At 44.1% G+C, this 16,471-nt stretch overlaps 1 protein-coding gene across 5 annotated transcripts in view; it reads right to left on the reverse strand.

Moving 5' to 3' along the window:
* COL26A1 (collagen type XXVI alpha 1 chain) overlaps nucleotides 1-16,471 on the reverse strand; it is a 224,745-nt gene that overhangs the window by 156,060 nt on the left and 52,214 nt on the right. For 4 of the 5 annotated variants that reach the window (XM_044993587.1, XM_044993586.1, XM_044993584.1 and 1 more), the window contains exon 3: nucleotides 14,058-14,161. In XM_044993587.1, the coding sequence (XP_044849522.1) occupies nucleotides 14,058-14,161 (104 nt within the window). The remainder of the gene's footprint in view (nucleotides 1-14,057; nucleotides 14,162-16,471) is intronic. The other variant, XM_044993585.1, reaches the window with a different exon arrangement.

Below are 16,471 nucleotides of genomic sequence, written 5' to 3' on the forward strand. Positions count from 1 at the left end.
TTTTTTTTAAAGTGACTCAAACCCACCTTTAATTAATTTAATGGAAATGTTCTTGGTCAAAATAAAAGGAATTTAACATCAAACATTCTATTTCTCCCTCTACTCAGCCCCATTCTCATGGTCAATATTCTCCCTCAGGCAGATGAGCTGTAAAACACATCAGTAGAAACACATAAGGGTTATATCAGAGCCACAATGACAGCATTTGCTGCTGACCAAAGAGCTTCCACCATCAAAGCCCAGTGTCTGCTCTGACCTGAGTGGGCGCCTTAACGATTCATACAATTTAAGGCCAAAAAGGACCACCGTGATCATCTGGCCTGATCTCCTGCATAGCATAGGCGAGAGAATTCCACAGATTAAAATGTGCCTGCTTGTCCATGATCTGTGTAGGAACCTTCTTGCAGAATAAACCTTTGCACCCAGTTCTCTCTGTTGGCTTCTCTGACTGGTCTTTATTCACTCTAGTCAACTCTTTAAAGTTCTATACAAGCAAATATGCAATTAGGACAAGCCTCAGGGAAACTACTATTGCTGATAATAGCTTCAGACACTGACAAAGTATATGCTTGGCAGGAGCCTCTCCTAATGCATTTTACCAAGACCTATAGCAGCAATTCATCTTTATCTCGTAGGCCTTGCCTTTGAGTCCTCTGCAATTCTTCAGCCACGAGGGTTACATGATCACGACTACTGCTCTCCTGCCCTTCATACATCAGAGAAAGCTACAAGACAGCCAAAGGGAGGCATGTCTGCTGGGCTGCAAGACTATGGTGCCATTCGAGCCCTGGCACCTTTTCTGTGCTCTGCTCCTGGGATCCAGATTGCTTCCTCAAGGACTGTTCCTGCAGGGTGCCAACTGCCCCAGGAAAATCTTATTTTAAATCCTTTCCCATGTCCCAATGACGAGCCATAAAAAATGTCCCTGGACAGACAGAACTTGGTGAGGCCAAGGTGCTCAGCACCTCTCAGACCGTAACTACAGGACCAGAGGCAGAGCAAACCCTCATGAGAAAGGAGCGGAATACATTGCAAAGACAAAAGAAAATTTCAGAAGTTCAAAGAGAGCTCTGCCGAGATGTCTGTACCTATAGGGAAACAGTGTGTTCTAGTCGACAAGACTCCGCTAGGCACTGGACCCAGCTCTTTCCCGGATCGGTTGTACAACCATGGGCAACTCACTTCCTCTCCCAGCCAGTTTCCCCCTCCCACCCTTTATCCCTCTCATCTACTAGACTGTACACTCTTTGGGGCCATATCTTGCTCTGTTTCAACAGGGTTTAGCACAATGCAATACAAAGAATAAGGCAATGCATAGGAAACCCATCCATTGTAGGTCGGAGGTTTGGTCATTTAAGAGTTTTGAAAATAGTACAGGGGAAACACGAGGCTCTCAAACATTTCAAAAACAAGAAATGCCTCTCAAACAAGAAGCAGCAAACAACCTACCAAAAATAAAGATTCTGCAAATACCGGTTCAATTTGAATGCCGCTTAAAAAAAAAAAAAAAGTGGACAAGGCCATAGAACACTAGGCAGCTTTTTAATTATTATTACTTTAAGATAACATCTGTAGATATTTAGCATTCCAAATATTTTAACATTAGGTGCTGAATCAAGTTCCCTCGGACCAGATTAAAAAGTGTCCAATAAAAATGAAACAACTCAGATGCTGGATGGAATACAGCGTCAACATCTTTGGAAACCTGACAGAGGGATTTTGACACATTCCCTAGCTAGTTTTTGAGCCTGGCTAAGTAGTCATGAGGCACAGATGCGAGAAAGCTCTCTCATCAGGCTGCGCCCCCTTCCAAACAGTTACCACACACTCCAGGAACTCCACAGCAGAGCCGATTCGGGCAACACACTGCCTGAAAGCAGAGTTTGCCAAGCCGTGAGCATGGCCGGTCAGAGTTGAGACCTGGGTATAGGAATTGAGTATTATCCCTTTAAATAGCTTGGGAGATCACAGAATATCAGGGTTGGAAGGGACCTCAGGAGGTATCTAGTCCAACCCCCTGCTCAAAGCAGGACCAAACCCAACTAAATCATCCCAGCCAGGGCTTTGTTCAGCCAAGGGCCGGCTCTAGGCACCAGCAAACCAAGCACGTGCTTGGGGTGGCACATTTTCAGGGGCGGCATTCCGGCCATCTTCTCTTTTTTTTTTTTTTTTGCGCGCGCGCTTTGGGCAGCAAAAGCGTAGAGCCGGCCCTGGCAGCAGCAGCGCATCGTGCGCGGGAGGCACCCTGAGGCCACTGCAGTTCGAGCCATGGGGGAGCAGCGCCCGCACCTTGTGGCTGGGCCGGGCAGGCTCCAAGCAGGGGACACTCGGGCTGGGGGCCACCCCGGAGGGCACACAAAGCCACCTGCAGGTGCCACAGGGCGGCTGCCCCCCAGTGCCACAGCCGGGGCAGGGCAAAGCAGCCTGAACCGCCCAGGGACTGCGGCGGGGCGGACAGAAGCAGCGTAAGGGCGGCTATAGAGGGCGGGGCCCACGTCCCGCTCTCCGAGGCTCTGCTCCCTCTGGGGCTACCCTGCCCCAGCGCCTCAGCCCCCTGCCAGGGCAGTCCCCCGGCTCTGCCCTCCCGGGTCCCAGCCCGTCCTGGAGGGACCCTGGGCTGAGGTGCGGCCCGGGAGCCCTGCTGCTTACCCCGACCCTGCCAGTGCTGGACCAGCTGGAGGTGAGGGGAGCACGGGTGGAGTCAGCACTGGTCGGGGGGAGCCCAGGGCTGGGGCAGCAGGGGGTGTGGGTGGGGGAGGGCACTGCAGCCAAAAAAAATTTTTGCTTGGGGTGGTAAAAAAACCTAGAGCCAGCCCTGGTCAAGCCTGACCTTAAAAACCTCTAAGGAGGGAAATTCCACCACCTCCCTAGGGAACCCATTCCAGTGCTTCACCGCCCTCCTAGTGAAAAAGTTTTTCCTAATATCCAACCTAGACCTCCCCCACTGCAACTTAAGACCATTGCTCCTTGTTCTGTCATCTGCCACCACTGAGAACAGCCAAGCTCCATCCTCTTTGGAACCCCCTCTCAAATGTCCTGGTGTGCTAATAACTGGATGAATCACAGACCTCACTGAGATTGAAGGTGAATTCACAGCCAACAATTAACATTAATCACAAGCCCTCACAGAAGAAGAAAAAAGGAGTTTTGGACTGATTGGCTGGAGGTCGCTATAATTTGAGAATCCTGGGTGGCAATTTTATTTTGGGGAGAATGTAATCAAGGTATGGGGAGGGGTAGGAAATTAGATATGTGAATGCTTCTGGGAGAGAAGAAGAAGAAGTGGGGGGAATACAGGGAGAGGCGTGTGGGGCTGCAGTGCGGGGAGGGCTTCATAGGGAGGGGTATAAATGGGGGTGGATGGTAAGAGGCGAGAGAAGGGCTAGTAAACATAGAATATCCCCAACAGGGGTTTCTCGAACCTGTTCTTAAAAACCTCCAGTGATGGAGATTCCCCAACTTCCCTTGGAAGCCTATTCATGTAGGTGCCTAAATAAGAGAATTGCTGGTCACAGGGGGTAAAAAAAAAGCTGGCCACAGTTATAGGTCCTGAGAGCTTTGAAAATGTAGCCCAGGAAGACAACAGCAGTAGTCAAATGCCGGATGCCCTCCAGGACGCTAATTAATCTTTGCTAATGCAGCCAGCTAGCTGAGCATTGCTGTTCATGCCCTTCTTTACTCCTTCAAATGATCAATTTAGATTTAATTAGATCTGGGCAAACTCTGGATTACAGATTTAACCCTAAACCAGTGCCAGTTTTCTTCAGAGGTTGGAAGTAGTCAAATAGTTTGGAGGAATACTTTTCATAGCAAGAGGTCATTTAAGAACTGTTGAAATCATCTAGTCCCTATTTGTTCGAGTGATCCCCTAAATCCTATGGAAGCTTTTAGAAAGAGTACAATGGCAACAAGAATCCATATTTTCTTTCACCGTAAGAACTCACAGTGCTTAAACATTCTGAATTGAGAGTCAATATTTTTGAAGTATTATCTCCATTACAAAGATAGTGAAACTGAGGTACAGAAGTGATTTGTTCGAGGTCTCTCAGTGAGCCCATAATGGCCAGAAACAGAATCCGTGTGTCCTGATTCCAATCCCTATTATAACCACAAAACACTCCCTCCCGCCACCCATTAGTTCAATAAACTTTGAGGACTGCTGCTATTCCAGCTTCATCATCATTCCCCTAGCAAGTACAGCATTACTACTACGAGTTAGGCTATAGAGTCTTTCTACACCATTGACAAACTTGTCTCACCAGATTTTAAAAGGCCTTGATTCCCTTTTAAAAACCAAGGTCCAAATTTATACTTATTCTCTGGCGCCTCATCCTATGAGTAATGCAAACCTAGAAATGCCTTCTTTATCTATGGGATGAGCGAATGATTTATACCCATCCTCCCAATTTATGGTTGTTGATAAAACTTTGCAGGGTATTAGTAGGACCAAGTGCTTTGCAAATGTTAAGCCCCAACATTCACACAAGGTAGAGAGATAACCCGATTTTACTAAGGCTGAGTGGTTAATTTGCTTGCACAGCAAAATGAGTGGCAGAGCCATGGAGAAAATCCAGAGCAGGGGTAGGCAACCTATGGCACATGTGCTGATTTTCAGTGGCACTCACACTGCCCGAGTCCTGGCCACCGGTCCGGGGGGCTCTGCATTTTAATTTAATTTTAAATGAAGCTTCTTAAACATTTTTAAAACCTTATTTACTTTACATTCATACAATAGTTTAGTTATATATTATAGACTTATAGAAAGAGACCGTCTAAAAACATTAAAATGTATTACTGGCACACAAAACCTTAAATTAGAGTGAATAAATGAAGACTCGGAACACCACTTCTGAAAGGTTGCCATCCCCTGCTCCAGAGTCTCATTTTCAAGTGAGCTGAGCATCCAGAACTTCCACTGACTTCAGCAGAACTCATAGCGGATCTGCATTTTTCAGAGTCAAGCCCTAGAAGTAGGAGTTCAAGTCCATTGCTCTAACATTAGAAGTCTCTGCCATTGAGAATCTGACAGTGTCCGAAAACACCAATGTTGTTATAAAAAGTTTTCAACCATCCTAAGGAATCTTTTCAACTTAGCTTACCAAAGAGAAGTTAAGAGGCAACATGATAACTATCTAGAAAAGATTCCTCATAAATAGAAGCAGACAGAGTGAGAACTAATAGCTGGAAAATGAAGAGAGAGAAACCCAGGCTAGAAATAGAAGCATGGAATCAAAGAAGATTAGGATTGGGAGACCTCAGAAGGTCATCTAGTCCAAAGCAGGGCCAACACCAACAAAATCATCCCAGCTAGGGATTTGTCAAGCCAGGCCTTAAAAACCTCTAAGGATGGAGATTCCATCACCTCCCTAGGTAACTCATTCCAGTGCTTCACCACCCTCCTAGTGAAATAGTGTTTCCTAATATCCAACCTAGACCTCCTCCACTGCAACTTGAAAACCATTGTGCGTTGTTCTGTCATCTGCCACCATTGAGAAGAGCCGAGCTCCATCCTCTTTGGAACCCCGCTTCAGGTAGTTGAAGGCTGCTATCAAATCCCCCCTCACTCTTTTCTGCAGACTAAACAAGCCCAGTTCCCTCAGCCTCTCCTCATAAAAGTCATGTGCCCCAGCCCCCTGATCAAATAAGGTGAACATTTTTAATAGTGAGGGTAATTAACTATTAGAACCACTTATCAAATGATGTAATGGATTCTCCATCACTTGAGAAGATATGATGTTGCTCAAATAGAAGTTACGGGCTTGATGCAGGAATTACTGGGTAAGCTTCTTTGGCCTGTGTTATGCAGAAAGTGAGACTAAAATCTTAAAAGTCCCTGCTCACCTTAAAAAGAATCTATGAATCATCAAAAAGACAAAAATTAGATTGAGGAAAACAAGATCAAATTTCAATGTTCCTTTTATTGGGACACAATTGTAAGTACAATGCATTTCAGTTTTGTAGGGTGTTACTCAGACACAGCGCATCACTTAGGAAAATGGACAAGACCGAGTCTCACCAGCTAAGTGAAATATTTAGAGTAATTTACAACTAAACTTACTGTAACTGAAGAAAATCAACATTTTTATTGGTCACTTAGTCCTGGCATCCCCTCCATTTCCCTCGTTACTCAGCTACATGTGCTGTATGGATAATTTTAAGAGGATCTTGAGTTCTCACTGTAATGGGGTCAGCTGCTCACTTTGTATATTTGAAGGAGATGTTAAATAATCCTTATAAAATATTGGTTGAGATGCTTCAGAATTTAAAGCACATTGGAAGGGGCCATTTAAGGTAAATTAAGACACACAGGATTCTCAAAACAATTTGTACTGCAGTAACACCTAGAAACCCCAGTCACGAACCGGGACCCCCATGGTACGATACAAACACATCAATGAAGCTCCATAACATCGCTGCACGGTAGGCAGATATATCATGTATTTACACAATTCACCAAGACAGTAATGTTCACTGACTCACCTGAAGTCACATGGTGTGAAAGCAGCAACAGTGAGTATAGAAGCCAAGGTGTTAACACTCAGTGCGCTGATTTAGCCACAAGAAAAGTCACCCTTTAACCTCCTTAGCCTACAACTGTTATAGGTTGTGGTGCTCATTCTGTTGTGAAAGAAAGACAATTTTGATATCTCTCTCTCTCACACACACACACACCTTTTACATCTGTTGAATTTCTCCCAATTTAGACCGGTGAATTCAAAATCAGCATCAGGTCCAGAAGTTGTAGTGTGAAACTTCCTTGATCCTGAATCAGTGTTCAGATGTCTACATCTGTGAAAGGGTTTCCCTGTCCTAAAGGAAGGCTTGCTTGATGCACACAGCGGTTGGATTCTTTTTTTATCAAACTGGGAAACAGAGTATTAGAAGTGAATAAGACAGAATACGCAGGGCCATGCCTTTACCTAGCCACACTATTCTCAGAGATTTTGGGTACTGCTGTAAATCTTCCAAGTGCATGAAGAAAAATGTGAAATAGCAGCAATTATATACCGCTGGCAAAAAATCTTGCCCACATTAATAGGTAAGTTAACATGGTGTATCTGATTATTTCCAAAGCATTGTGCACTAATGATGTGGAGAAACACAAATTAATTGGAGCATTAGAAATATTGTCACAGGAAAGCACATAGGAAGGAGGCAATGTGATTCAGTGGCTAATGATGCTTACCCACATATGTTAAAGCAATTTGTGATCTACATACACCATTATTAAGTAAAATATATTGTTGGTATAGAACTGGCCCTAGCTCTTATATAGCATGTTTCATCCGTAGATCTCAAAGTACCTCACAACCTTTACTGTATTTATCCTCGCAATACTTGTGAGATAGGAAAGTGCTCTTACCCCCATTTGACTGATGGGGAACTGAGGCACAGATTAAGGAACTGCCCTGGGTTCATATAAACCAAGATCAAAATTGAAGAAATTAGAGAAAAACCCCAGACATAGCATTTTAAAAATCATCTGTGTTTTTACAGAAGAGACGCAAAAATGAAATATTGACCCCGTATCTCAAAGCTTTCTGGGAGGGAAGGAGTAATAATCCTGGTGTCCTAACCAAATCCTGCCTATGTAACTATATCCTGCCTGCTTAAAATTCTCCCTCCAGTTTAATTATAAATCCGTCTTCCCTTCACCTAGTGAGAACCACTGTGCAGCATTGCTGATGCAGATTGGTTCTCACATTCCAGCCCAGCAGTGCCTTTGTTTCAACAGGTTTCAGAGTAGCAGCCGTGTTAGTCTGTATCCGCAAAAAAAACAGGAGTACTTGTGGCACCTTAAAGACTAACAAATTTATTTTAGCATGAGCTTTCGTGAGCTAAAGCTCACTTCTTTGGATGCATAGAATGGAACACACAGACAGGAGATATTTATACATACAGAGAACATGAAAAGGTGGAAGTATGCATACCAACAGGAAGAGTCTAATCAATTGAGATGAGCTATCGTTAGCAGGAGGAAAAAAAACTTTTTGAAGTGATAATTAAGATGGCCCATAGAAGGTGTGAGGAGAACTTAACATAGGGAAATAGATTCAATTGGTGTAATGACCCAACCATTCCCAGTCTTTGTTTAAACCACAGTTAATTGTATCTAGTTTGCATATTAATTCAAGTTCAGCAGTCTGAACTTGAATTAATGGACACAAATCTGACATCAGGAATCATAACATTCAAAAACCAGTGAGAGAACACTTCAACCTTTCTAACCACTCAGTGACAGACTTGAAGGTGGCAATTTTGCAACAAAAAAACTTCAAAAACAGACTCCAAAGAGAGACTGCTGAACTTGAATTAATATGCAAACTAGATACAATTAACTGTGGTTTAAACAAAGACTGGGAATGGTTGGGTCATTACACCAATTGAATCTATTTCCCTATGTTAAGTTCTCCTCACACCTTCTATGGGCCATCTTAATTATCACTTCAAAAAGTTTTTTTTCCTCCTGCTAACGATAGCTCATCTCAATTGATTAGACTCTGCCTGTTGGTATGCATACTTCCACCTTTTCATGTTCTCTGTATGTATAAATATCTCCTGTCTGTGTGTTCCATTCTATGCATCCGAAGAAGTGAGCTTTAGCTCACGAAAGCTCATGCTAAAATAAATTTGTTAGTCTTTAAGGTGCCACAAGTACTCCTGTTTTTTTTTTGTTTCAACAGTGAGTTTTCCTTTTTCTCAGATACATTCAGGGAGTTGGGAGCCTAACTTCCTCGGGCTCTTTTAGAAATCCCAGGCACACCAAACTATCACTCACTTCCATACACCCCTCTACCATGTTCTCTACTCCATGTTGGTTGGCTGTTTGCTCCTGGGTACTATAACACAAACACTAATAAATGTTTTGAATCCTTCACACACAAATCATTTTACTATTAAATTGTTATATGCTCATCTCAAGAGCATTTAAAAGAATGCAAAGGACCAGAGAGAGTTAATTATCATTCAGACTATTACTGGAACCAGGATCACTGACTTCCTAATCCTATTTTAAAAAAAAAAAAAAAACCCACCACACAAAAAAAATATATATATTTTTTAAAAACATACCTTTAAAGACACAATAGTGTCACCTTAACAGTGGAGGGTTAGTCTAGGCAGGGAGCAGTCCCAAATACTCTGTCATCACTTTGTTTGAAGGGTAAATAGCTTATTGGATACTATCCTAAATCTGAGTTTAAAAAAAAAAAATCTATGTCTTATTTGTAAAGTAAAACAAGGTCTTCACTAGCTGGCTAATGGTAATGCAGTGCTGACCCCCCTGAATAGACCAGGGATCCTTTTCCTCTCCCAGGAGATTCTTCTTGGCTTTGAACTTTCAGCCTTCAAGGGAGGGGGGGAATAGAAAAAAGCTTGAGTTGAAATGTCAGCATCATCTTGGATTCAAATCAATCAGCTTGATGCATGATTGCAATAGCGAAACCACTTCACCTCTGCACTGCCCTCTTCCATATGTTCTTTATATCAGCATACAGCAGACTGGGTGGCTCAGTGGATTCATTTCCTGTCCTAGCGAGGGCTCCAGTTTTTAAAAAAAAGAAGGAAAAATAAAAATTATCCACCAACAGTTAAGCTCACCAGACTCGTTTCTGTCAAGTCTCCCTCTTTGTCCAATGCAGAGCAAGCAGTTTGTTGCAAGAAGCAGTTTAAGGTCTGGTGCAATCTGGGGACCCATCTAGCGAACCACCTAATCAACTAGCTGTTCAGAGATCTGCAGAAATATAGTGCAGGAATTAGCTGGGCCTTTTCAAATGTTGACATGTTCTGAGGAGAAAGAGGTGGGGTGTGCATAGGGCAGCTTCCCTCTAAGGGCAGAGTGATTTAAAGAGGATAATTAAAGCAGCTGTCCCCTATTCAGCAGATGAAGGAGTAAAGCAACCCCCCCACACACACACAAGAGTCCCTAAAGCTGAGATTCTTCTTTGTCAGCTGCAATGCAAGAGTTAAATTCCAGAGATAAATTTTAATCCAAACAATCTGCAGCCATCAGCATTAAGTTGGTGCCCGCCAGCTGGTGATAGTTAAGTGGTTACTTTCTCAAACTGAACCTATTAGCTAAAGGTCAAGACACTTGGTAATACTCTACGGAGTTTAACAATTGTTCATTCCCTCAATGTGCAGTACATTACTGAAGGGAGAGGGAGTGCCCTGGGGGAGGACAGACATCCAATGAGAGAAGGCTGTGACAGCCAGAGCACCTCAAGAAATTCAGAGTGCAGCTGAACCAGCCTTCCATCCCACACTCCCCCATCGCTAGAGAAACCCAGGCCCAGCCATGGGAGAACAAGGACAAACCATCACTGCTCCCCTACATGTCCTGGGTTTGTGGGGGGTGGCGGTGCTGCAGACATTACTGAAGTTGGGTCCTCCCATCCTTTAAATGGGAAAGAAATAAAAAGACAAAATCCTTTTACAAAGGAAGCTAATAAAGATCCATTCCCCGGAGAGGCCACATTGGCTCCTCCAGAAACACCACTCAGGAATCATAAAAAGCAGGATTGGCATTGTAGCTGTTTGCTGTGGATTAAGGCAGGAGTGAGAGACTGGGCTTTCGGAGCCTCACACCACAAAATGTGGCCTAAAGAGAGGTCCCTAAAAACATGCTGCTTCACCATCTCTCATTCCCCAAACTGCCTCACAATTATTGTGCTCTACCCTAAATTTTCTATAGTTGTAATCAGCTCTAGGCGTGAAAAGGCAGTGCCACTTGGAAAGGAGACCGCAGCCTCCAGACACAGAAAGAAAACAAGGCTCCTCTTAAGCAAGTGGAAGGCTGGGGCCATCAGTTGTGGTCACTGTTGTTCACCATCCACATTAAATAAGACCAAAGGGAGCAGTACAGTGTAGTTATCTAAGGGACAGGACTTTCATATTGTGGTCAGAATGTACCTTAAAAACAAAGCAAATTCTGACCCCAATTATACTCATGCAGCCACACTAACTTTTCAGCACAAAATGCATTCACAGATTTAAAGAGACAGTTAAAAAATAAAAGCAAAAGAGAATTAGGAGAAGGGGAAGAACATCAAATTACTACTTTTTCAAATTGTTTTTTTATGCATGCAGTTTCCTAATCACTTTTTTTTGTTCTCTGTCCCTGATTGCTGTTCCCCACACACATATACCTCCCATAGGAAACTGACCATATACGGGAAACTGTGAAACCGATCCTCTATCAAGTGCTGTCAAATGTACTAAGCAAAAATCGAAAATACAGAGAAAGTTGCAACTGAAAGATTAGTGAGACTAACACCTAACATTACTGGAACAATAGCAGATCAATTTAAATTCATTTCTCTTTATGTCCCTTTTAGCAGATGATTTTCACTCTTTTTTTTCCTCCCAGTACAAGCCACTAGGGTCAACACCCTTGCTAGAAAGGAAGTAGCAACTCTCAGTTCTACTGATAGGGGTTCGTTTTTCAGGAGCTGGGATTATCAATTGCTCCAGATGTTTTGAAAGGAGTGTGAACATGGGGCTGCTACTGACTTTCCCCTTGTCAACACTCTGGAACACTGTATCTAAGCCTGAAAGGGACAGATTTAGGGCTTGGCTACACTTACAAATTTGCAGCGCTGCAGCAGGGTGTGACAACACACCCTCTCCAGCGCTGCAAATTGCGGCGCTGCAAAGCGCCAGTGTGGTCAAAGCCCCAGCGCTGGGAGTGCGGCTCCCAGCGCTGTCCGTTATTCCCCACAGGGAGGTGGAGTACGGACAGCGCTGGGAGAGCTCTCTCCCAGCGCTGGCACTTTGACTACACTTAGCGCTTCAAAGCGCTGCCGCGGCAGCGCTTTGAAGCGCTAAGTGTAGCCACAGCCTTAAAGTTTATTAGAGAATATTTAAAAATAAACGATACAAAGTGTTTGAAGCGTCAGTTATTGTGTCATTGGGGGTAGCATACAGGTTGTAGGGGGATGTTAGTGTTTTGGTATTGGACAGCATATACATATACACAGTCTGTCATGTCCCCAATGCGGGGTCTACGGTGGGTGAGTTCAGGGTACAGCCAGCAAGCAGTGAGGGTACCTCACTCATACAAACAGGTTATGGATAGTTGTGGGCATGAATAATTGAGCGGACTGGGTAATGATGATAGGATGACCCTCACAGGGCAGAGTTCAGTTTGGTTGGTTCAGGGCTCAGGGGATAAAGTCCAACAGGGGAAGTTTACAAGTCACTTCAGCCTTATGGGTGTGCGAAGTCACGCCGGCTTAATTCTACACTGAGAAGTGGCTCCATAAAATTGTCACCTCATTCAACAGACCTACACCCATAAGTATTCAGTCTTGCTTGTTTGAGAAAGTCCGCAAATGTCTATGGCTTTCTACTCCCATTACTCTCCCGAGGCAGATACAGGGATGGAGAAGGATTCTTTTTTACATCTATGGAATTGCTTACTAAGCTGTAATCACTTACATCTGTGCAGATCTACTGAGGGGCTGCTCAGCTCAATTTGAACTCTGTACCAGGCTGAACCTTCATTGCTGGGTGTGTTGCCAATAACTGGTCCTTTGCCACATCTATCATAAACTTCCATGCCACCATTCAATGCTGTGAGTTAAACCAAGCTGACCTTTGGCCATTATTTCACTGCATTCCAGGCCTTCTCTCTTTCTGATTCATTCTCTTCAGTACCTTGCTAAAATGAGAAGCTGAGCTGCAGGGCTTGCTTTGTGGTAGCTTTACTAGGTTTAGATTTCCATGAGGTTTGGGAGGCTACTATTTCCACAGCAACATAAAGTGACCAGCTTAGGACCATGCTCTCCGTTTACTGCAACCTTCACAGGACAATTTATAGTTTACAGATTCACTTGAGTTGTCTGTGGTGTGCTTAATGCCATGACCTAATGGCACAAACAAACCAGGGCTGCCTGTGGCGGGACATGGTCACAGAATGCCTGGTATGAGATAAGTTGAACACTCCTGGATAACTCCTTGTTTAACAGCCAATGGCTCTCATGCCGATCCCAACCTTAATTACATGTCAATCCAGGGCCCAGATTACCCCAGTCTGCCTTCCCCCACTTGTAACCACACAACATTCATAGCAAGACTCGAGTCTTGATGATCCTGTATCAGAGATATGACATGCGTAAGCTCAGCACATTCATAAACCCTGGAGACTGCAGATAAGCTAAAGAAAAAGTGAAGGAGAAAAAAAAATCACACTCATCTTCAGCTGAGGTGAGAAAAAGGAAAACCCTTTTCCTTTCTTCCTTTGGAAAAAAAATGGAACTCATTTTCTTGAATGTGACAGATCTGCTGTCAAATGCAGAAACTCTGAATTGTGCTGTGTATGGTATAAACTAAAAATTATCCACATGTAGTGAGGACAGTGAGTAATTTCAGTTACTAAATCTCTGGGGACACAGCTTTGTTTTGGATAGACGTAGGTCTACTTTGTAACCTTCCCAGGCTTAAATATGGGACACAGTAATAAAGAAGCTCTAGAAGATGAATGATTCAATTTCTTTAGCATAAACTTAATAGCCTATAAGTAGTGGTTCACGATTCAATTTCATTGACCTCCGTAATCGATGGTAATAAAATGGAGCTACATCTCAAAATACATGTGGGACGTGGGGGGAAAGAGGCCTGCATTTAACATGAAGGACATTTCCTCTAATGAGACATGCTTGCATGCAGGATTCATGTTTTCTGAAGGAGAGCACAATGGGAGCATCAAACCAAAAATTCATCACTGCCATCCACCAGCGGCAAACTTCCATGCTCAAGTCACGGCTGGGTACTCTGCTACCCACTGCAGGTTTCTGAAAGCACAGTTGGCATACACATGGCTTCCAGACTCACCTGCCATGCTCTCCTTTTAGAACTTGGCTTGCAATACAAAAATTTGTGTTTGGGTTTCATATTAACGTTAATGGAGTTTTTTTGGAAGAGAAAAGAAAAAAAACCCACATATGGTGAACTAAGGAAATGAAAAGCAACTCAGCCAAAATAAACTCACCCAAACCCAATTCCTCCTGTCCCACCAAGACTCTGTGGGAAGAGATACAGATTTCTAGTTGACTTACCCTCTTCGCAGTTACTCCCTGTGAACCCAGGACAGCACCTCCATTCCAGGGTGGTCACCGTTCGGTAAGACATTTTGTACGTGGGCCTGATAAGAGTCCTGTAACTAACAGAAACGAGAAGTCAGCAAACTGCATCTCTCCATCCTGCAGAGCATCACTGCCAGTTTGACCCATTCTGTACAGAGAGGACAATCCCAACATCCAACTGCCCAACAAAATACAAGGTTGCCAGGTGGGTTTGGGTGAGGGAATCGGCACGTTGTGGGTTTGATCCTGCTGTGCTTACTCACTGCTGAACTCAATGGCTTTGCTCGTGAATGGGTGCGGGATTAAGAGAAGCGTGCGTGTATTTAACTCTCCACGTGCCAAACCCAGTATTTCCCAGAACTCCTCTTCCTTTTTTTGGTAGATATTCACTAAACACAGTCCCACATATACATTACATTTCTCCATACCATAATATCAGAGGATCAGTTTGCAACAAGGGAGGCCAAACACAGGACATACAAGTTGTGTATCGACACTGGGACATACAATTAGCATGACTGTACACACCAAAATGAGCAAGGATCATCTTGTGGTTAGAACACCAGAATGCGATCCAGGAGATTTGGGCTCAATTCCTGGCTCTGCCATTGACTCCCTTTGTGACCTCATTTAATCTATGCCTCAGTTTCTCTTCTGTTAAATTGAGATAACTCCTCCTTTCTTTGTCTTATCTATAAGCAGCTCTTTGGGGCAGGTTCTCCCTCACAGCACCTAACAAAACAGGGCCTTAATCTCAGTAGGGACATCTAGGCTCTATTACAATGCAAATCATAGTGAACATATCTGGTGATAGTCTCGATAGCCATCAGAACTAGCGATTTGCACACACCATCGCCTGACACGTGTGCAATCATGTTATTGCCACAGGCAAATTTATATATGCAACTACATGCACATCCTGAGCTTCTTTTTTGAAAATTTGGCCCTGTCCAAAAACAAACAAAAAAAACAAACAGCAAATTAGGTTTCCCTGCATTAGCTGGAGTAATTGTTGTCACTAAGAAACTTCAGGAGAACGCAGTGGAAGGTTTTAAAATGTGTAAGTTATATTCTATAAACGTGCTCTCACATTTATACTCAGATACAATGAACTGGGGCGTGGCCAGGAGGAGGAGAGACTGAAGGGGTGAGGGGGACTAAGGAACTCTGCATTGTGGCTTTATGGATTCTTGTAGGGAAACTTACACCATGTGACAGACTTAAAACGTACAGCATTCCAGCAGGAACCGCCTGTGACTTGCAATATCTAGAAACGCCAGTAGGTGGAGCTCTGTCACCAAGCCCAGTATTACTCTAGTGTACTGCAATACCCAGGGCCAGTTACAGAGAAAGTGATTCTCAGAAGGGATGCGCAGTCTCCCTCTATTGGCATGGGCTGCCCTCTGCTGGGATGAGGGGGATCTCTGCCTTAGAACAAGAGTAAACAGGCAGTCCGGCATTGGAAGCAAGTCCCTCGCACTTTTGGTGTGATCATGATCAGAGGATGAACTGTATGCTTGAGCGTGGAAGAAAGGTGAACCAAGAAGAGCTTATGTCACCAAATGGAGCACTAAATAAGGAGAACCAACCTTGATTCCTAGAGGTCTCAGTGTGGGATCATATCAGAAAAGGTCTTGCAATACAAATGGTAAGGTTAATTTGTTAGCAGCAGCGGTAATGCAAGCATACCAGCAAGGGGTGCCCCCTCGTGCACTGAACACAAGTGGGGGCCTCCGCTACTATAAGCATGTAAGCGATATTTATGCCGATTGCCCACTCGGGAGACGGACAAGTTTTCTCCATTTATCCACAGGACAGGTACTGCGTCAGCAGCAGTGGCGCAAGCTCCCTCACAACATGCCACAACCCTGACCTGGGAGAATAATTCAGTCTCCCTGGACCAGTCAGTCCTTGGCCTCGGCGCTGAACTGCCAGCAAGCGTGCCACCTAGGAGCGAGACGTTTCTCTACTCAGGGCTGAACAGAGGCAAATCACTTCACCTAGTTCTTCGCACTTCTACAGCGCTTCCCATCCACAGGTATCAAAGAACCTGGAGGTCAATAAGGAGATAAGCCTCTCACCAAGCCTAACCTATAGATAGGCCCGCAGTCCTATGGCAAAATTAAGGCACAGAGACATGAAATGCCTTGTTAAGAGTCTCATAAAACATCCTTTGCAGAGTCAGGAACAGAACCGAGGCCTCCTGACTCAGAGTCCTGTACTGGCAGCCCAAAGCCCATCTTGCCTGGCTTAAGCCCTCAACCAGCAGTCAGAAGATCATGACTTCGTCACTAACAACTCAGCTGTATTTGACCTGGAGATGAAAGCCTCTGTCCCATTATCAGTGCTCAGAGCCAGCTCGTCTCCAAGTACAGAGCAATTTCAAA

The sequence above is a fragment of the Mauremys mutica genome, chromosome 19 (genome assembly GCF_020497125.1).
Source record: "Mauremys mutica isolate MM-2020 ecotype Southern chromosome 19, ASM2049712v1, whole genome shotgun sequence".
In the NCBI taxonomy this organism is placed as follows: domain Eukaryota; kingdom Metazoa; phylum Chordata; order Testudines; family Geoemydidae; genus Mauremys; species Mauremys mutica.